This window comes from Trachinotus anak, unplaced genomic scaffold, assembly GCF_046630095.1.
Source record: "Trachinotus anak isolate AG129_WGS33_773 ecotype Australia unplaced genomic scaffold, CSIRO_AGI_Tana_v1 ptg000015l, whole genome shotgun sequence".
Taxonomy (NCBI): Eukaryota; Metazoa; Chordata; class Actinopteri; order Carangiformes; family Carangidae; genus Trachinotus; species Trachinotus anak.
This window is the reverse complement of record NW_027273866.1, coordinates 4,315,094-4,337,786: the sequence shown is the minus strand read 5'-3', so window position 1 is coordinate 4,337,786 and position 22,693 is coordinate 4,315,094. Positions and strand designations below refer to the sequence as shown.

Sequence of the window (22,693 nt, the reverse complement as noted above, 5' to 3'; positions counted from 1 at the left end):
AAAATTAACATTTAGCTCAAAGCGCTGCTGTCCTTACAGTCTTATAACCACTCGAATAGCTGTAGACTTTTATTTAGTAATAATGTAATAAAGATGGCAGGTAAGAAGGTAGATGATTTACTGGGATGAACCACAGAGCGTGTGTCATGTTTGGTTTGAATGCAGCATTTATGTTGCCATGAGAGTCCTCATATTCTGCCGGATGCAGCTCAAAGTGCTTTTTATTATGCAGAGCTGTGAATAAAACGATATCACTCTGCTGGATTCTCCCCCCATTGAAACTAGGTCACATTTCCACCACATAATTCATGATGATAAAAACTTTCAACAACGGCTCTTCTTTATGGATTCAAGTCGATCTTGCCGGGTTAAACTAAGATATTTGTCTCTCTTTCACACACACAGCAGACAGTGGTTTGTCAGTTTTTTTCCTAATCAGTGTGGGACTAGACCTTGATAAATAGATCATGAGCGGAAATCACTAACACGCACGACAGATGCTGTCTCTCTACTTTCACTTCCTGAAGCTAAAACTCTCCAACATGAGAGATTATAATTAAGTCATAAAATGTGTTTTAATCTGGACTTTGACATTAACAGTGGCAAGTATTAGATATGACAGGTTATTTTCTCCAGCAGGTGGGAAATGATGTATTTTCAGCAGTCACTCAGCTGATTTGCTCTGCCCTCTCACATTCAATCTGTGTCTCCCTTTCTCTATCTCTGCTCTCCTGTCCAGACAGTTATTAAAAAGAGTGAACCTGTCAGTCCTGAACAGTATTACATCCCCTGCTCTGGTCTCTCATACTGCTACGAGATGTCACACTGTCACACTTTGAGAGTTGATCTTGGTTTTACCGACCAAAGCCTAAGGTAAGATAAGATATAAAAAGATAGAACTTTAATGTTTCTAATGGAGAAATTTTAGTGTCAATGAAAACCATACGCTCGTTGTAGATAAAAAAAAAAAATAGTGGATGCAGGGGTTTCATTTATATGAATATACAATAGATATAACATTTAAAATGTATTGTTTTTCTTGTTCTGTGTCAGTTCATTGTCTACAAAAGAACAAGTTTTGCATCTGCACCACGCTAATAGCTTTGTGAGTCTGTACTCAGACACAGCTCGGAGCTAAATGCTAACGTTAGCGTGCTAACATGCTGAAAATGACGCTGCCAACATGCTGAGTCTCAGCAGCTGTCATGTTTACTTTTTTCACCATCTTAGCGTACTAGCATGCTAACATTGTCTAAATAGCATTAAACACAAATACAGCTGAGTCTGGTGGAAATGTCAGTAGTTCCAAAAGCTATTAAGACATTCCTCTTAATACTGCAAATGTCAACCTGCTGGTGGCACTGAGGCAAAATAACAAAGTCATCACAAGTCATCAGGGTTCATCCTCTGCAGGCCATGAATTTTTGTATGAAATCTTATGGCAATCAAAATAATAAATCGGTATTTTCACAAATTGTCATCCATAGAGCTATACTGCTATCATGACAACAAAAAGTTACTTTGGGTCTAAAATTAAAATCAGCCCTCCAGACTTTGACTGTTGGTTGAATTGTAAGACAGTGAGTTGGCATAATGACTAGGCTGTTAGTCTCATGAACTCCATGTGAATGTTATGACCAGGGAAATAAATGAATAACACTTGTTTCATGGTGAGGGTTTCCTGCTCTCTCTCTCTCTCTCTTTCCTGTTGGCTCATACTCTGCTTTGGCACAGGCTCATATTGGGTGACCTTTGCTACCTGCTGCTACATTTGCATGTTAGATTTAACACATTAACCTCAAAATTTTCCAGTCCCTTCAATGAAAAATATACAATCTTAATGTTATTTTTTGACCCTCTGCTATGTCTTTACTAATTTCCTTGTGTCATGATAAGGACTGTTAAAATGTCGTTGTAAATCTTTGATAAAGTTGATCACTATCATATTATAATGTTTGACCACACCTTTACCCAGAAGCCTAAAAACATTGTCATTAATGTGTGTACAGTTGTATTAGCTTGACCCACTGTAAAATATACCATGTGTCCCTAGGCTTTGTTTAAATTCAGTGTTTACATGAATCTGGTTGGGCCGCAGGTTGGATTAATTCGGTGTAAAGCACAAAGCAGCCCAATAGGACAGGCACACAGATGGTGGCTGGATCATACAGAGGATTGACCTTGTTTCCTCCTCAGCTCTGGATTTGATTGTGTATAATCCTGGCCCACTGACAGACTGACTGATCATCTGTGGATAAAACAATGTCAGCAGTTTCAGTCTGAAAAGAAACAAAAGAGAAAGAAATGAACAACCCATTCAGTTTGAGTACAACCTTGAAGTGCCTCCAAAAAACAAAAGCTGTAAAAACAGAGTCAGCAGGGCAGGTGAGAAAGCAAAGGAGGTCTGATGCCAGGTCTTGTTAGAGTGCTCTTAGAGAGGACAGTGATCCCCTCCTGGAAGTTTTATGGTGAGATGGTTAACCATGTGCTCTGACCCTGCAGGTTGTACAAAAATATCTGACTGTTAGAACATTTCTTTTACTTTTCTTAAACTTTTTTTTTCCCCCTAAATTTCCCTTTTGCAATAGTGTGTGTGTGTGTGTGTGTGTGTGCGCGTGCACCCTCTGGATTCACTGATGGGTGATATGAATGGGGGGAACAATGGGGAGGTGTGGAGCGAGGAGGGGTGGAGCAGCCTCGGTTCCACCACCTGCCACCCGCTGGGTTGTAGGTGGGGTTTTAGAGACCCGGGGGGGGGGTGGATTTTGGAGGGAAAAACAAAAACAAAAACCAGACCTGTCGCTAATCTCAATCCCAAATCTGGGCCCAGAATGAGCTTTACAGTAATCTGAACCCCTTAGTCAAAACACCACACTGATTTCTGTCTTCAGAATAAAACACAAAGGATGTTTACAGTGTGTGTTGCTTGTGCTCTGGGCCTGGAGCAGCATGAAATTCCTTTCTGTATCTGAATCACAACACTGGATATGGTGGCCGTTCTATGGTTTTATGGAACATTTGACAACCGATTGCATATAAATGCAAATACTTAGGTGCATTTTTACACGTTGCGGTTGTAGGAATATTAACTCTAGGTGCAGACAAAGAGCAATTTGTACAAATGGTCAGTACTTAATCTTACTTTCTGAAATATTCTTGTGATTTAACAAAACAAGTGTTGCAGTGTGCAAATACAACCTTGACCTTATAGTGCGTCACAATGAGCACCTTGTTTTCTCACATAATCCTGTCCGCTGCTGAGCTTGGTAGATCCATCGGTGGCTTGATGTTATTGTGTAATAGGTGGAGCAGAGTGCTGTGTTTTCCTGAGGGCGAGGGGGGAGAGAGAGGGCCGGAGCTGTGAGGTCAACAACATGGAGGAGGCCATGAACCGCAAGCTGATCAATGCTTTACTCATCTACCGTTAAAAAGGTGCCTTACTGCATCCCTTTCATCCTCCTGTTAAAGATCAAATCTACGCGGGCCACCTTTGAAGAGAGATGTTCTGACAGATACCTGCACAGAAAGAGCATCACACAGACGGATAATATCGCCTCTGCTGGGATACTATAAAAAACAGTGAGAGAAACAAATGTGTCCTTTCACGGTCTCCCCCACTGCTGTCTTTAGAGCATCCCAGCCTTTGTGTAATTTCGTTGGCTCCGTCTTGTGATCCAGGAAGAAGGGGGGGATGTGTTTCCGACATGAATATAGGCCATAGACTCTTCTTTAGGCTTATTATTTTTCCCTGCAAGCTTGAATTATAAATAATGCAAAGAGCCCCCCTCTCACATGTATACACAAAACCCCCAGTCAGAATTAAGAAGCACCCACTTTCCCCCTTTTATTCTATGGGATATCCCCCTTTCTCTCCTCAGCAAACTCCCACCCTGTTCACTTTTTAATTTGAGCCTTCTTGCTATACCCCTCACCCTCCTCAAGCACTCTCTCTTTCTTTTTCTCCTCCACCCCCTCCCCCTCTATCCCATTTATTTCTCTCAATCCCCTCGTCTCCCCTTCATTCTCTCCCCCTCTTGTCCTTGTTTTAAGGATCCCTCGGTCTCTGTGCAGTCTGCACTGGGCCAGATAAGACAGACAGAGGACAGAATGATAATCATGTTTAGCCACAGCCGAGCTCCCCTGGCTGTATTCACTCTGAATGTTTGGTGGCAGCTGCAGGAAAGATGTGACGCTGGGTTGTTATGGTTGTGTCCCCGTGTGACTCCATACCATTACATACAGTCTGTGTGTGTGTGTGTGTGTGTGTGTGTGTGTTGTAATATATGGTGGCAACTGCTCTCCTCTCCTCTCCTCTCCTCTCCTCTCCTCTCCTCTTCTCTCCTCTCCTACCATGTCGTCTCTTCCTCTCTTCTCCCCTCTTTTCTCCCATCATCATCTCTTCTCCTTTCATCCTTTCTCCTCCCCTTCTCTTCTCTCCTCTTTGGTCCTCTCATCTCCCTCTACCTCCCTTTCCACCTTTTTCTCCTCCTGTTTTTCCCCTCCTCTCCTACCCTCTCCTCCTCTGCCTTGTCCTCTCCTCTCTTTTCTGCTGTCTGTCCTCTCCATTCCTTCCCTACCCGATTTCGTCTCCTCTCCTCATCTCTCCTTTTCTCCCCTCTTTTGTCCTCTCCTCTCATACCTTACCTTATCCCATCTTCTGCTCCCCCTTCTCCCCTCTTTCCCACTTTCCTTTTTTGTCCATGTCCAAGCCCTTCTTGTCTCTCATCCTTTATCTTGTCCTCACCATCTCTTCCTGTGTCCTGTCCCCCCTCTCTCCTCCTTCCTCTTCCCCTCTCCTTTCCTCTCCTCCCTCCCTTCCTCTAATCTCTCCTCTGCTCTCTCACCAACCAAAAGGAGGAGGATCTATCTGACAGGCCCAGCCCCCTGTGCTCTGACTCGTCCACACTGTGTGACAGGGAAAGGCTGGGCTGTCCCGAGCATTATCTAAACATTCACCCACACACAGCCCCTGATAGACACACTCACACACACACAAACATACACACAGTAACAGCCTATGCCAGAGCCTCCCTGTGCTCTCAGCTCAAGCCCTCTTAAAGCTGTTTTTCTGCTGGAGATCAGTGAGAGCTAACGACACACAGCTGCCTCTGCTGAAGACAGAGGAAGGACAAGAGGAGAAGAGAGGGAGGGGAAAAGAGGGAGGAGAGGACAAGCTCTGGGGAAAACAAAACCAGCAGCAGCCTCTGAACTCCTTGTCTGTGTGTGTCTCCGGCGGTCCGGTGCAGTAATTCTTCAGCAGGGAGTGTTTTTCTGCTGTAGTTCAGGACTTTTTCTTTTTTTTTTTTTTTGGAGTCAGAGGGGGGAAGGAATAAGAGGAGGAAAAGAAGAGAGGTTGGAGTTCACATGACATAATCGGAGTGAATGGGTTGCCATGGTGACTCACCCAGGGAGCCTGACCCGTGCAGAGTGAATGGAGGGAGCGCCTTGGACGCCAAGTGAGCGATAAACTAACGGAGGGGAGTCACCAGAGAGAGAGAGAGAGAGAGAGAGAGACAGAGGAGAGAGCGAAGGAGTGGTGGATAACAGAGGGAGCATAGAGGAGCGGAGCAGAGGTTGAGAATGGAGGACGGGTTTTCCAGCTACAGCAGCTTGTATGACACCTCATCACTGCTACAGTTCTGCAACGGTAAAACTAACTAATCCGTCTTCCTCCCCCCTCATCCCTCTCTTCCCTCAGCTGCCTGCATGTTGTTTCTCTGGACTTGACATGTCATCAGCTGACTGGCTAAACTTGACACCAAGCAGAGATGTGTGTTGTGTCGTGTTGTGTTGTGTGTTTTGTGTGTCTGTGTGTCTGTGTTGCAGGCATGAGCTATTTTGGCTCCAGCTCTCAAGGCTTTGGTGAAAATGAGCTCAACCTTCACTCTGCTGTGCATGACTTTAACATTTCCCCTCACTGTTTAAACCAGGCTGCTCTTTATCCACTAGATGTAGTGGAATATTTCGAATATTTAACATAAAGCCATACAACACAGTGCTGCCCTGCTTACTCTGGCTCTGCTTGATGTGATGAAGGATTTGTTATGAATATATTTCTCCCCCTGTTGGGTGATTGCGATAAGTTTGCTGAACGAAACAAAAGAAGAACGACAGAACAGTGCACTGTTGCTCATGTTCTGCTCAGTGTCCAAATGTCATGTATTTGCAGGCAGAGGGAGAGACCATACTTTAGGCTGCTAATGTTATGGGTGGGAGAGGGTGACTCAGGGAAGAGGGAAAGCAGCATGACACATCAGAATGACATCAGTTTAGGATTTATGTCCAAGAAGCTGGAGTTTCCTCTTGAAAAGTAAACCTTCATGCAGGATTCATTACTTTACATTAAAAACCTTGATAATATTCAGTCGTAACACATATTTGTATCCCAGTTCAACATGTCCTGGATATTGTCTTTGAAATAATGTACTGTTTTTAACTGTATGTTTCCCAGTAGAGTGATACCATCACTGCTGGCGTAGTGACAGTTAGTGAGCCCGCCAAACAAAGGGGATTATCTCCTACACAATAACCTGTGTCCCCAACAGAGATTACTGTAGCAGAGGGACTTTAAACAGGTTGTAGTTGTGCTTCACTCAACCAGTTAACTAAAGTAATATTAAATGTGTATCATGCGCAGGGCTGAACTCCCCTGAAAGAGTCACCTCCCCTCCAACTCAGTTTGCCATCTGCATTGTTTTTATTGTACATTTAGGATTTTTCATTTTGTATGTAGCACTTGCAGTGACTGTGTGGTGCTGGTTAGTGAGCATAAACTGTCATTGGCAAAGCGTAGAGTAACGTAATTGCCATTGGTGGATAATGAAAAAATCTATATTATTTACTGTGCTGTGTAAGCACTAGCAGTTGATGGGATGAGGGAATATTATTGTCTAACAGTGCAAATCATGCATGTGGAATTGCATTGAGGTACCTCCTGCCATGGATACTGGGTACTTCTTCTACTTTCATGGATCACTGATGTGGTGAATCCAGTTAAAAGCTTTTATCCCTCATGGATTTCTCTCATTAAATTTATAGCAGTCACAAAGGAGGAGATCATGCAAGGCTGAAAGATGTCTATAGAGAAGAGAGATTTTCCTGCACAGCTTCCCTTGGTACATAAAGTCCATAAATGACAAATTACAAATGGTACATCTCCTTCGTTTTTGATGGTATGCAGTGCAGGGAAACAGGAATACATAACAAAGGTGGGGCATCAGATTGAATTCATTTCATGGTTTGCATTTTAGAAAACAGAGCCGCCATCCCACATGTTACAAAAATAGGTGCTGATTTCTGATAACCTAAAGTGACTCTCCTGATCAGGTGTTGTATTCCTATGTGATGAGCAAAGTGCTGACAGTGCCAACACCTGAGGTAGGTCGGATGGATTGACCTGAAAAACAGGTGCAGAGGAGGCTGTACAGTGAGTGCTACGACTTCCTCTCAGGAAATGACTGACCTTTAAAACTCTTGCTCATTATAGGGTAGTGGCAGGTACAGCTTTTGCAGCATATACAGTATGTGTTGCCCTCGAGGCTCAGTGGTTTGGTGACAGGTGATGGGAGTTTGCTGTCAAAGCAGCAAAATGCGGCGAGGAATTTGAATTTGAAGTTTTGTCCATCTATATTTAATTAACTCTTCTCTAAGATTCCTTTTTTTGACTGTGAGCACAGGGAGAGTCTGTGATTTGTCTGACAGTGCGAGGTTGTTTGTAATCCCTCACAATGTCATGTTTCCTCCGTGTGAGAAACATCAATGAAATAAGACATGCTGCTCAGGGGCTGTTGCCAGGGATTTTCCAACCTCCAACCCCCTGCTTTCTCTCTCCTTCTCTTTCCTTCTGTCTTTACTTCACACACACACACACACACACACACACACACACACACACACACACACACGTGTCCGACACAGACTTAACTTCACGGCAACGGAGCTGTGCTTTGTTCCCTGTTCCAACAGACTGCTTAATTGGGTGAGCTTAGTGTATGCGTTTGTGGCTGATGTGTATATGTCAGTAGGAGTGCACTCACACATGCGCAGGACCGGTGTGTATGCGTGTGTTTGTATGTGTGCTGGGCCTGTAGGCCAGAGTGACTTCATCCTCCTCTGCTTCTGTCGTCCAGCTGAACCCAGATCCACTCAAAGCAGAAGTCAGTGATGTCATTCATCCCCTCTCTCAGCCCGTGTGTTGTGGAGCATCCAACCAGACTAATGTTCAGAGACTAGGTCAGCTAAACTGCAGAAACCCACACGGGCTGCATGCTTTGTCCTCAGGAGGTTGGGGCTAGCTCAGGCTAACTGAAAATTAGCCCCATTACACACTGGAACACACTCGCTGATTATAGCTGATGAAGGAAGTGAATCCTTGAGAGAAGCTTTTTTTTCTGTGTGAAATCACATTTGGAATCAGCTGGGTCTGGAGGAGAGGACAGATTGGATTGAATTACTTTGTGTTGTGCAGCTGGTAATGAGATTGCTCCTGTTTTTATAGAATTTACTAATGTCATGGTATCAGATTGGCAGGATTGATGTCAATTGCTTGTTTTGTCAGTCGAAACTTTACTAGTTTCCAAAGCCATTTGAAAGTCATCTTACAAAGGAATTGCAGCTTTTTTAAGCAATAAGCAGGAAAATATTCACATGATCTTTTTTTTTTTTTTTTTTTTACATTGTCCTGTCTGCTTATTATTCATATAGCTTTGAATTTACAATAGGAAAACAATGCTTTTTGGAAGTGGAGTGTCCGTGAATGCACCTCCAAGTAGTGGGAGGCCTCCCCTCGCAAATGCATCATGAAAGGAATTTTACAAAGATGTTCACTTTAATCGATTGTGATGGATGTTGTGCATTTTTGATAATTGATCAATTCATTACTTTAATAACTGACTATATTGTTTAGTTTATACAATGGCAGAAAGTAATGAAAAATAACCATCAATGTTTCCCAAACTCTGTGGTAACTTCTTCAAATCGCTTTGTTTGTCCAAAACCCAAACAAATGATAGAAAACAATGATGTAAAACAGATGTTTAAGGTCATGGAACAATTGCACGTTTGGCAGTTTTGTTTGATAAATGACCTAAATAATTAGAGGATTATTGACCATCTTGCAGATTAATTTTCTGTCTGTTGACATGACCTGTTAGCTCTGATCTCAGTCAAGTTTAAAGCATAGATTCACATTTTTTTCAAGTCTATCTCAAAACAATACTTACATCACACAAACCAACAACACAAAGCATGGACATATGGTAATGCAAGTACTGTTTTAAGGTGGACTTGAAAAAATGTGAACATAGCCTTTCAGACCTCAGAAAACACTGGAAGCAATAGAAAATTAGTTCAAACACGTTTAAAAGCCTCTGCTTTGGACAATAATTGCCAGTTATGTTCAGCGTGTGAGATGTGTAGCTATACGTGCACAACCATTAGAGCAAAAACATGAGTTAATGTGATTTCTTGTTCATTAGATCCTGATGCACCATAAGCTCCTGATGTGTTAAGTAGATCTCTTAATAAGTAAATCCGGCTCAGTTACAGCGCTTCTATACTGATGATCACCCACTCATGTTCATCTCACAGTCTCCATCCTAACAAATCTATTCTCCTGCACTCACTCATGTGATACATTCATTTACCTTTTGAGATAATGATGCCTGCTCAGATTTGGATCAAACGTCCCTTTATCTTCCCGCTCCACACTTGTGCTGTACAGCCACGGGCACAGTGGCACAGCCCTCACCCCACCAGCGATCACACTGTGGCACCACAGCATGCCAGCAAGATCTCAGAGGGGGCAGGGTGAAGAGGGGAACGGGGGTTGATGGAGGACAGGAGGGAAAAAACAGCAAAGGGAGGAAGTTTTTAAATTGAAAACCCAAATGTTGGTTTGATAAGAAAATCTTTCCCACCCAAAGGTAGAGACAGAGAGATGGAGTGCAGATGGATGGGATGGACACAGAGGGAAATTATTGCGTAGAGGGAAATTAATACAGATGGAGGCTTGTTTGATGTTTGTTGGAGGTGTTTTGATTTACAGTAGATGTGACGCGGCTCCATCCAATCTCTGCCCCTTTCTTGGCTGTGCATCTGTAGGTATCTCCATCCAAACCCTGATTGATGATGGCACGTGTAGAGGGATTAGGATTAAAGTCTTGCTTGCGTTACCAACTGCAGTAGCCAAGACAGGATGGCAGGGAGGAGGTGGAGGAAGAGGAGGAGGAGGAGGGGGTGCACTGACCCTCTGTTGTTTTCCTTCATTTAGAAGCTGCACTGAAACTCTAGTTCAAATAGTAATGATCAAAGCTTTGATTTGGTCCAACTTTGCCTCATAAAGTGAGAATTCAAAGGGTTTTTTTTTTGTTATGCCCTTCAGTGGAGGTTAATCCCACTTGCACCATTTCCCAGCATGAAAATGTACTGTATATTTGCCAGAAAATATCTGCTCCTCCACCTTATTTTCTCCTCCTTTTCCCTGATTCATTCACCTTATTGGTGAATGAATAGTTGGCTCTGATGTTGGCTCTGATGTTTCCACCACTCATGTAAAAAACTGTGCAAAAATGTCAATGGAGAAACTGAGAAAAAGGAATATTAAGAAATGGTGTAACTGCAACATGTATCAGACCAGCAGTATGATACATCATCATTGATCTGAATGGGATAACTCATCCACTACTGCTGGTTCATTTAAAGGCTCACATTGATTTCCTTTAGCTGTGTCAGAGCGAGCACACACCACTGTCCAGTTCTTTTTATCTTCCTCAATGTTGTTTTCTGAGTTTTTTTCTGGTTTTTTTTCTGTGTCCTCATTATCTAAAACTTGGACTCTTTGTATCCTTCACCTTGCTTTACTTTCCCTCTGTCTCAAGCTTTCTCTGTCATGTTTTCGCCCTCATCCCTACGTCAGACTCTCTCCCGTGCTTTGTTTGATCTTGAGCGAATGCCCCAAGTGGATTCTCAGGGTGCTTTTCTGCTTTCTGTTTTTTTACCTCCAGATATTGAGCAGGGCAGTTTGGCCTTCTCCAGTCACGAGTCATGCCCCCCCCCCCCTTGTCTCCTGATAAGACTTTGCCCTGCACTTTCTCTTTCACTCTGCTGAATAGTGAGCCATTAACTGCTCACATTTACACAGGGTGTGTTCTGATTAAACATGTACATGCTACAGCTGTGTTAAATGTCTGCAGCAGGCTACAGGAGCAGCTTCTTCTGCTCTGTGGTGTCTAAAGCAGCAGATTGTGCTGCGGGAGAGTCAAGCTGTGTGCGTTTGAGATCGGTGCGAGCCAGCAGATCTGTGGCTCCCATGTTGCCAGATGAGAAACGATGCCGCTTGCGTCATGATAAGATTCTGGTGTCCATGTGGTGCCAGCCTTGACACTGACACCCTGCTCTCCCCTAATGAATTTCCATATATCAGTGTAGTGCAGGGTGTTGTATATGAGCAGTATTGGCAACATGCAAAGCTCAGTGAGTTGTCTGATGTTGCAGAGTGAGACTGAGTGAGTATTTTCATCTTCATTATCTGCTTCCCTGACAAAATATGATTATACAGCTAATGTAGTAGGACTGCAACTAACCACTGTTTTCATTATCAACAAATCTGCCAATTATTTTCTTGTCTATATTTTACTCAAGTGTGTGAAACAGCCCAAAAATCCAAAGATATTCAGTATCCAAATACAGAATCCAAAGAAAAGCAGCAAATCTTAACATATGAGGAGCTGGAACCAAAGAATCTTTGGCATTTCATCTTTGAATGTGACAGAAACTATTAACAAAATATCAAAATAAATAGCTGTTAATCAATCGACTAATATTATTTATGAAAAAAATCTTTAAGCTTTATAAAGTTAGCTGTGGTGTATTTTTTGCAAAAATTAAATTTTAAGTTCATTCATCATTAGAGCAGAAAGGATTAGTAGGTTAAGCGATTAGGTCACACTCACATAAAAAAAAAACAACAACTCCCTGCTTTAAACAGTGCAGGGGTTGTTTCTCAAACACAATCTGGAAAGTCCAGTTGGAATAACAGATTTATGTGTTTAAAAGTTCATTAAATGGCAAAACACAGCACAGTTGTGTATAATGCTCACAGACATGATTTTACAACTCTAGGAATTTATTACAAAAGCTTATCTTTGATCTTTGGTTGTATTTTGGTGCAGCAAAAAGCTGAACCACAATCAACTTACACTCTTTTCTGACATTTTATAAACCAAACAGTGAATTGATTAATTAAGAGAATAATTATTAGAGTAATTAATAATAGTATTTAGTTGCAGCCCTAGTCATAACATTTGAGCTTTTTTTAAAGATAAATGATGTCGCTTTTTCCCCTTCTCATGGCAAAATTCAATATTGATCACAATATATCAAACATGTTTATTTATCATTGCTCCAGCATCAGTATCATGATACTCAAATGAGGAACTTCCTGTGTCTTCTAAAGACACATGATCTCTGAGATGTTTTGGTCTCTGCACACTGTGTTTTATATTGTATTTTATTCAGGAGCAAGCTTAGGAGTCAGTGTGCTCATGGAAACAGCGTCTGAGAGAGCCATCTCTCTCTCTCTCTCTCTCTCTCTCTCTCTCTCTTTGTTCTGCTTGTCTTTTCCTCCACTAACACACATCCACACAGCCTCATGCCATGACCCACTAAAACAATCAGGCATGTAAAACTGGAGTGTGTGAGTTATATATATATAATATATACACTGACTCCGCGTGTGTATGCATGTATGTGTGTAACTCATGCTTCTGGCAGTCAAACATGAAAGAGAGGAGCACTGTCTGGCTATGTGTATGTGAGTGAGTGTGTGTGTGTGTGTGTGTGTGTGAGTGTGTGTGTGTGTGTGTGTGTGTTTGTGTGCGCGTGTTTGTGTGCGCTTACTATCACAAGGTCAGGAGAGGAGACACACAGGCCACATGAGTCTTTGAACTGGATGTCATGAATGCATGAAAATACCATGAAAGAGCCAGAAACAGAACAGTGTGCTCCAGTGGAGAGGCGGATGCTTTCACTGTGCATGGTAAAACTAAATGTGCTCAGCAGAGTGTTAAATTCTACCTGTGGGGGAGGGTGACCAGTAATAAATCACACAAGTCAGCAGAATCCCAAAGAGATGCCATTATTTTTAGTCTCTGCTTGTTTCCTGATACCACTAAAGCTATTCTGTCCCATCAAGACAAGAAAAGAGGAAGTGAATTGTGGATTTTTACATATGAAGATGCTCTAAAACACTCTCTTATTCAAACGTGTTTCAAATTAGTATGCAAATGATTTCCAGCAGAAATCATCAGAGTGCACACAGGTATGTGTTCCTGCATTCATGTGTGCAGATACATAAATCTCCCTTTTTAATCTCACAGTGCGTCAGCAAACCGTTTAGGATTAATTAAAGATAAATGAAATTACTGTGACAAGCTAAGCATCAGATCGATTATATTTATGATAATTATCTTCATCAGCATTGTCTCCAGCGGGCCTGAAGTTGTAACCCATATATTTAGTTGCTCCTCATCTCTAAACCCTGGCCAAGATTTCATGAGGCCAGTTGTGATGTGAACAGATAATTAACCTCTTGGTGCCCGTGGTGCAGCTCCTGGTGGCTGCCCAGCACCCTAATTGGTCTCTTACATCTGCTGTTAATGGAAGAAGGAAGCGGGAAGCCCCAGCTCTGTGTGTGTGTGTGTGTGTGTGTGTGTGCATTCAGCCTGTTTGTAACAGATGGAGAAGGAGAAGGAGAATCCCATTAGAAATTCCATTAAAAATCATCTTGAAGACAGGTGCAGAGATGAGAGGAAGGAGGATGGATATGATTATTTGGTTTGTTTGGTTTTGGTTCTGCTATTGTCACTTTGTCAGTTTCAGTGAAGTAAAATGTGATCTCCTTTGACAGTCCAGTCTTGGTGTTAAGTCCAGCAACTGGATAGAGGATGACTGGTCCAGTCAGTGAGCTATGGGAAGAATTGAAATGATGACATGACTCTGGACCGCTCAGATTCCCAGAACTCTTTAAACAGCCTGAACTGAAATAAGGCACGACTGCAACAGTGAGGACTACCTCTTTTCCTAAATTTATGAAAATATTACTTTTTCAGGCCTCATCCACTGCAGATCTTGTGAAAATTCGACATTGCCTGAACAGCTTGTTTTTGCCCAGTGAATTACACGTTTTTCGAATCAGATGTCCTTTGTCCACATGGACAGATTATGAGACAAAGGGCCCCTGGGCTCAGCAGCCAGCAAGACCCCCAGAGTTTTGTGTATCATTCTCAGATTTCATGTCTCTTTGTCATTGTTTTGTGTCTTCTTGCTGTAATTTTGTGTCTCTTTGTTGTTGTTTTGTGTTACTTTGTGACTGTTTTGTGTCTCTTTGTAGCTGTTCTGTTACTTTGTAGTCACTTGTATCTTTGTGTCTTTATGTCTAGTATAGTTGTGTTGTGTCTCATTGTGATTGTTTTTGCCTCTTTGTAGTTCATTTTTGCCACTTTGTGATCGTTTTTGTGTCACTGAAGTTGTTGTCTTCATGTTGTCATTTTTGTGTCTACTTGTCATGGTTTGTGTCTCTTTGTTGCTGTATAGTGTGTCTTTGCAGTTGTTCTTTGTCACATTGTAGTTGTTTGCTCTCTTTTTGTAGTTAATTTGTTGTTGTTTTCTGTCACTTTGTCGTCATTAATTGTCTTTGTAGTTGGTTTGTTGACATTTCAACAACAAATGTTAGGAGTCGCTTCAAACAGAGGCCTGTTCAGTAATCCATCCCGGCCTGCAGTCTGCTTGAACTGACACCGTCCACTGTGACCACAGTGAACAAGAAAACCTAATGAGCTTTATAGCTAAACATAGCTGGATGCAGCCGTCTCAGGTGTGTTTCAGGGAGATGTCAAAGCTGTGCTAATGGAAATAGACTGCACATAGATGCAGATATGGCTGGTTTAGTGGAATGACAGATACCACAAATAACCCCTGAAATCCACAGACATAGCAGTGCATTGGAGGGTGGAATTCAAGAATAGAAACACACCAAAAGTGAAACACTTCTCTTCAGTCTTGTATAACAACCTTGTCTGCTGCCAACAGTGCCACTGTACGTCCTCTCCCCTCCAGATGGCAGATATACGACTGGCCCATGTTCAGTCTCTGGCGCACAGTGTCTGTATGTGTGAGACCATTCTCACACCAAAATGTAAATCTGGTTTCCCATAACAACACTGTTACTGGATGGAACAACACCAGTGTGTGCACATACACACACATACACACACACACACACGCATGTTGGATGGAACAAGCGTCCCGCCTCCTGTTCCTTCCTGGTTGTTTGTTACCGAGGGACAAAGCCCTGTTTTATGTGGAGAAAGGTTGAGACTGAGAAAGAGGCTTGTGTCAGAGCCTGGAGGCGCTGCCAAGCATGACTTAGTGCTTCTGTTCTCTTCGCTAAAAGTCACAGCAATAAGAGGGATGTCTTTCTTAATCTCTTTATTACTTTCACTCACTTGGTTGAATTCAGGCGGAGATGTCATGTAAAGTGAAGCATGCTTTTGTTGCAGCTTGATAAGAGTTTCCATAACGCTGATTTTGTGATCAAAACTGCTGCTGTCACATCTGCGTCCCTGGTATATTTTTGTTGTCAGAAGGAAAGTAGCAGTAGTTAAGAGATGGGTCAGGACCTAGAGAGGTTCACTACAGGTGTAGATCATATACAGCATCATCTTAAAGGAAAAGACTCTTTTTCTACTGTGAACAAATCCCATGAAAAGACCAAACACAACCACGTTTTAGACTGTCTCTTGATACTCTCTGAGATATCCCAACCTGTTTTTATATTTTAACCCTTTGTGCCACTGTGCATCTGTCTGAACAACTGCTGAATACAAGTTATATGAAGGTTATTAAAGGTTTTGACCTTTTCTGCATGCAGTGACAGGGAAATAAAGTACAAACTGTGTAGATGTTGTATTAAAACGCAGCTTATGTTAGCCAATACGTACAAGAATCAGGGATTCGTCTCAGTTTTATCATTTTCTTTCCACATTCAGGGCTCTTACATCAAAAGACATTTGCTTCAAACATAACTGTATCTTTAAAATTGTAAATGTTAAGATTTTGGTTCATTATTTCCTGGGAATCCCCGGTGCGAGTGAAGGTGATTTGAATTTAGCCACTAACAATGAAATCTACTATATAGATAGCTGCAGTGCATAACTTTTTTCTAATACTTTTTGGTTGAAATTTGCTCCAAAAGATACCATCATGTGGAGAGGTGCTGTCAAAGGCCTCTGTGGGTGAGGCTCACAGAACAGCCTTGCAGCAGAGCAGAGAAATCCCCTTCTAATCAAATGGAGAAGACTAAAGTCAGAGGTGGGAGCTCACGGCTGTCAGTCAATATGTGAACACACTTCTGATTTCCTACTGCTCTCACACCGAGGCTTCTTTTAGCTGCTGGAAGAAGTCGCTATGTTGAACTCACAGGCTAGCAAACTCCTGATTCCTACATTAGCTGACACAGCAAATGCGTCAGTTTTATATCTGCACATTGCACAGCTCTACAAGGGTACTTTCTAGCTTCAGCTTAGCATATTGATGCTCTGCGTATCACACACTGAAATCTGCAGATCGCTCTACACAGTCTACCATTAAAAGGTAATCTCTTATATTAGCTTAACAACTTAGACAAGGATAAATATTAGACAATAAATATCGTCTCACTTTTTTTTTTCACTCACAGTTGATTCATATCTAATCTTGTTTCAAGACTTAACCCTGCCACAGTTGCATGAGAGGGAGTGAGGCAGCCAAATAGAGAGGTGAAAGAGGTTAGAGACAGAAAGTGAGAGAGAGAATACAAATCCAGTCTGCTGCTAAGCTCAAACCCCCTGAGTTTAGGGATCACTAGCACTGAGCAAGATCTGCTCCACATATCCAGCATAATCCCTCCGCCACACCATGAACACTTGCTCTTTGACAGAGGGGAGTGTGTGTAGTGTGGAGTGTGTGTGTGATTTGTTAAGCATGGTGTTGGGGTATTGGTGTATATACAGTATGTGTCAGAGTTAAGAAGGTGTTATTCTGCCTCAATGGGCCATGTCTTTCTACTTTCTTTTCTTTTTTTTAAAATCTCATCTCTTTCTTTTTGGCTTTCGGATTCCTCGCACTGTCTCAAAATGGCTTTAGGGACTGTATGAAAAGTAATACGGCAGGGAGTCCATTTTTAAAATTGACCCTCCCCAGCATTATTAATATTTTATTTGGACCCTAAACATGACTCATTCAATTATTGATCTCATAACAAAAATCTGAACTTAAATTTTAATATAGTTTGACATCATATGACACACTAAATTGACATTGCAACATTTAGTGTGATGAGAGAGATAAATCCCTTAATGATCCACTGTGGACACTAGAATGATAATGTGGGACGATTTGATTCATCATTTGTTTTTGTTTTTTTGTTATTATTCCTTTTGGGGAATGCTAAAATATCCCCCTTTTCCGACCTGCCTTCCCTCCTAATAATTTGTGAACACTCCCTTAAGATGCAGACAAAAATACAGATGGTGTTTGTTGCACCATCTGATCATGCACTCAGCCTGCAGCTGGCAAAAATACAACCAGGTTCTGTTTCCATACATCACTGACTCCAGCATCTCTGTTTATGGTGTGTTTCCATTTGGTGTGCGTATGTGTGTGTGTGTGTGTGTGTGTGTGTGTGTGTGTGTGTGTGTGTGTGTGTGTGTGTGTCTGGCTTTGTGGCAGTGAGAGCATCGAGCACCATTTGACCTGAGTCTGACCCCAGGAAGGATGTAAGTGATGGGAGGAAGGAAGGGTTTAACATGTTCGTACAAGGACAGTAGAATCTCTTGTGGGGGTTGTTCGGCCTCTCATCATGCTCCTCTTTGACCCACACACACACTCACACTCACACACACACACACACTCTTTATGACCCTACACACACGCGCACACACATTCACAGCGCCAGCTCTCCTTCATCCCTCTGTCAGTCTTCTTGTGATTCTTCAGTGCTGTTGTTTTGCCATGAAAACAAGCTCTCCCCGCTCTGTGTTTTCCTCTTTAATCTCCACTCAGGTCGTGTGAGGGCTTCCCCCTCTCTGATCCACCTCTGTCTATTTATAGCTCCTAAGCCCCGGTCCAGCAGGTGCCACGAGGGGCAGCTTTTGAACCAAGAGTCTGTCCCTCTAATCTGGCCAGTCGATTAGCTAATACACCTCCATCAGCCTGTCCACTGCTCACTGCAGGTGACACACAGGATTGATGGCACTTTAAGTAATTTTTTTCTCTTTCCCCTCCATTTCTCTCTTTTTCTCTTCTGTCTCCAATTTCTAACTCAATATTTTTTGCAATTTTTCATTCTGCTGACATGTACCTGATGGGTGATTTCACTCATACCCGGGACAGACTGTAATTTCTAAGTGCTGCAATTTCAAGCCTGACATTTTTCTTCTCTCGTGCTCAGAAAAATTCCTGCACCTTCTTTCGCTCTCACAGCTCTTTTGTCTGTCTGTCTCTAAATCGCTAAATCACTTGATGGCAAAAAAAAAAATGTAATCCTGCGTGCCACTTGATTATGATTAGGTCCAGACTTCCATTAGTGAAGCCAGCAGCAGACCGAAGTCAGGTTGTTTAATAAGTGTGACTCATTGGTCTTGGGAGAAATGGCTTTCCTGAAGCCACAGTCTGCAGCAGCGGAACAAGCGCCGTGGCAGCGCACCACCTGGCCGTGTGCATTCATGTTAAGAAATGAAAACCAGTTGGCAAGGTGCTGCTGAGCTGGGCCTGTTCTATCTGCAACCAGTTAGTAGATAGATGTGCCAGCAGTGATAATATCAGCACTGGCATTTTGTCTCTGGAAAACAGGAATCGTTGTCGTAATGTTGTGACAGGCCGTTTCCTGCAGCCTCTCAGTTCTTTGAGCTGTTGGCTTTCTGCAAACACTGGTTGTGGTTTTTCAAAACCTCTCATTGCGGCATGGTGTAACCTGGCAGCTGAACTTTCCATCAAGTCAATTTAGCTTTATTGTTTGGCTCCTCTGCACCGCTGAGTGAAAAGAAAACAGACATCAATCATCGTGGCTGTCAGTGGATTATTGTCAAAGTGTGCAGGGATATTCCAGCACATGGTCAAACAGCTGGTTTCATGGCATTTCCTAAGAGGGAATCACTTTAACGTAATTTCTCTTTTATTCCCTGTATGTGTACACGTCCTTACATAAGTCTGTGTATGTGCCAGTGCTTACGAAGTGAAGGAGTGAGTCAGCAAAAAAAAAAAAGCCAGACAGCTCAGATCAGCAGAGGGATGCTGCAGGAGATATTTTATACATGAGGTCGCTGTGCATTGCTCAAAATGGGAGAGAGCTCCCTCTGTGTTGATCAAAAGCATTTCCCCTGCACTATTTTAGTCTTTTTACTCCTTCAGTGTATTGATCTTTGTGGCTGATGAGAGTGTGTGGGGGGGGGGCAGAGCATGTGTCCACCTTCCAGTGTTCATTATTGATGACAGTGAGGTCAGTAAATGACTCAGAAATAAGGGGAAGTTGAAAGCAGGGGTGGGTGTGGTCATTTTACAGCAGGAAAAAATGAACTGCAGAGAGAGCCTGTTTTCTATTTGCCCTTCCTCGAGTCCCTGTGGCTGAGGTGATGGACAAGCACTTAAGGAGACAGGCGGTCCTGCCAGAATGACATTGCCTTGCAGAGGAAGGTAATAGGGAGCAGCATGTCACGATGCATTAGGGTGAGCAGATAGATGGGCTCAGGGACCCGTCCAGGATTTGTGACTCAGCCACATATTGACCAGATAATGAAACAGAAACAGAAAAATAAAGTCAAGCAGACGCTGAGGAAGACTGACAGAAAGTGAAAGTGAAGTAATTTAGGCAGCTGGCTGACAGGTGTGAATAGCGCACTGGAGCAGCGGGAGGTTGGTGGGGTGCAACGATCTGCTTTTGTGGGGATAAAAGAGAAGCAGGAGGACACATGTGGTGATGGATTTGTTGTTGAATGAAGATTGACATCTCACTGATGCAGCCTCTCTGGACAGACAAGCATGTGACCCCAGAGAGGGCAGTCACATCGGCAGCAAATTTAGCCGGATGCACGCTGACGCCGACTCTGCTGTGGGCACATTGGTGTCACGCCATCAACACACATTTTCTGTATGAAAACAAACACCAAACTTAAGCTTCACTGACACTGACCTTTCCTTATTTTCACCCTGCCTGTGAACGTGTCACGGGGCGTTGACTTGCCCCAGAGGTTTGGAGCAGGGAGCAGGGTGACAGACGGAGGATGTTAGCGCAGAGCCAGAGGAATCACAGCCGTGACAGCCAGTCATTGTATTTCAACGGCTGATGGTATCATGCTGTCATTGTGTCAGTGTTGGGAGCAGACCCACAACAGATGCTGAACAGATAATAGAAGCTTTATCTCTGGATACTCACTCTGTGACACACATTCGCATGTGAATATGAACAAGGAGAGCGTCTCAGGTGAGCAGAAAGATATTAAGATCCAGTGTTATATCTGGAATACGCTTTGTCAGTGTATGTTCAGACGAAGAAGTAAGATTGGCGTTGTGTGTTATGAAACAAGAAAGCATCTTATCTGAGGAGAAACCAGTCTGTAAGTGAATGTATGAGTGTATTAAGTGAGGCAGACATGTCTCTCATTGTGCTTGCAGGGTCTCTGCTGGGTGGGTGATGTATTAGATTGTGCACCTGCAGTTTTCATCTGACTCCATTTCTCCAGATGAGGGGTTTTCATTATGGGATTCTCACTTGGTGGCCAGATGAAAATATTAGACAGTGCCTACATGAAGTGCAATAGAGGCATTACTATCATAAAATTGCAGCCTGTCACACCTTGTGAACTTTGAAGTCTAATTTCTCTCTGCAGGTGTTTTCCAGCACGTTTGGGACCTTTGGGTTAGGGATGGTAGTGTTGGTCAGTCCTTCACTTTGGTCCAGACTTAAAAATCTTAACAACTATTGAACAGAGTACCATGAAGTAAGGAGCCTTCTGACTGTGTTGCTCCCGTGACTTTTCCTCCAGCATCACCAGCATGTGGACGTTTGTGGTTTTAGCTAAAATATCCCCCTCAAGATAAATTGTAAAAACTTTGTGACCTCTCATCTATTGCCATCATCAGCTCAGAATTTTAGTATGCCCAATACTTGGTCTTTCCCATTAGCCTCAGCTGCACTATGCACACACTAAACTGAGATGACATTATACCAAGACTGTCTAGCTAAGAAAAATGACAGAATAATTTCAGCAAGTGCCCAAAACGACACACGTTTACATTGAGGCGACCTTATTGTGGACACAATGTTTTACTTGAATACAGGATACAGGGCTTCATTGACGATGAAGATCCAATATCCTTAATGAAGTTGTAATTTTAACCCAAACCACAATGTCTCCCTAAACCTAATCGACTCTTTTTGTACCTAAATCTAACCAAACCTTAACCTTGGAAGGAACAGACAAATGATGTCATCAGGCTGACCGGGGCATCCACTCAGAAAATACTGCTGTGTCATTCTAGAGGGCATGGACATATGACGTATCTTGTTATTTAAATTGAAGGATTATGATTTATAACTGCATGTTAGCATACAGATGCATTTAATTCAAAGCACTGCTGTGCCTGAATAGAGTGCCACAGAGGAACTAGCATTAGTAGATTATTTTCGTTCTTGTTTCAATGTGAAGCAGTGTTTCAGTGTCTTTTCTTGTGTTTCCAACAAACTATTAATCACAAGGCAGCAGTAATGCCTGTGACAGTGACTAAAATAAAACAGGACACTGGAGGACACTTGTGTTTGCGTGCGTGTGTGTGTGTATAGCTATAGCTGTAGCTGCTGTGTTTCTGTATGAATTGAAATTGATTGATTCAGCCATTCTGAATCTGTTCATTTCCATTTTCTGTTACAAGCCTCAAGCGTCCCGAAGTGGTGCTTAATGCACCAATTTACCATCCTGTCTCATGGAGGGTCTCCCTGACTAAAACAATTCATAACCACCTAACAGGCGCAGGATTTTGTTCACTAATGGAATTTGTCCAGTCATAAACAAATCTGTGAAATTGCTTTTCTGGCATGTTCTGCCAATTAAATGAAAATGACTTCACTGGACCTCGTGGGATTATATACCTCAGAATAATTGTGATGCATAAAAAGGATTTCTGAGGAACTTTGGCAATTTTGCAAGGACCCTCAAGTATCATATGATTTCACCAATTATTTACACATCAAGAACTAAAATTGTAAGAGCATAATGATTTGAGTAGATATATGTGGTTGGAAAGTGAAGTCTGGCTGTATGTCATGGTGTTTTCTACCTGATCAGTTCAGTTTTTGAGAAAAACATATTGGTTTTGATATTTCTTTTATGACCAACAATGATCAATCTACTGTATATTAATCATTAGTTGTGTAAGACCAGCACACATCAGTGTTTCACTTCTTCCATGATATAATGAGAATGAAAAACACTTTTGTATTTCAGTTGGATTGTTTGTTGACATTTTTGGTAATTGCAGAGGGGAACATTATGTGTTAGTAATTTAATATCTTGGGTTCCAAGTGTATGTTACTGCAGCGATGGCCGACTGGACTGTATTTAATTTTCTCTACGAGCAAATATTTGGGGAGAGGCTCTGGTGA

At 42.4% G+C, this 22,693-nt stretch overlaps 1 protein-coding gene across 11 annotated transcripts in view; it reads left to right on the top strand.

Moving 5' to 3' along the window:
• eml1 (EMAP like 1) overlaps window positions 1–22,693 on the top strand; it is a 59,874-nt gene that overhangs the window by 15,586 nt on the left and 21,595 nt on the right. For 2 of the 11 annotated variants that reach the window (XM_071498049.1, XM_071498048.1), the window contains exon 1: window positions 4,956–5,647. The exons of 4 other annotated variants lie outside the window; for them this stretch is intronic. In XM_071498049.1, the coding sequence (XP_071354150.1) occupies window positions 5,581–5,647 (67 nt within the window). In that variant the 5' untranslated portion in view covers window positions 4,956–5,580. Of the gene's footprint in view, window positions 1–4,955; window positions 5,648–11,367; window positions 11,505–22,693 lie in introns of those variants that run through there. 5 more of the 11 variants (XM_071498053.1, XM_071498054.1, XM_071498050.1 and 2 more) reach the window with 4 other exon arrangements.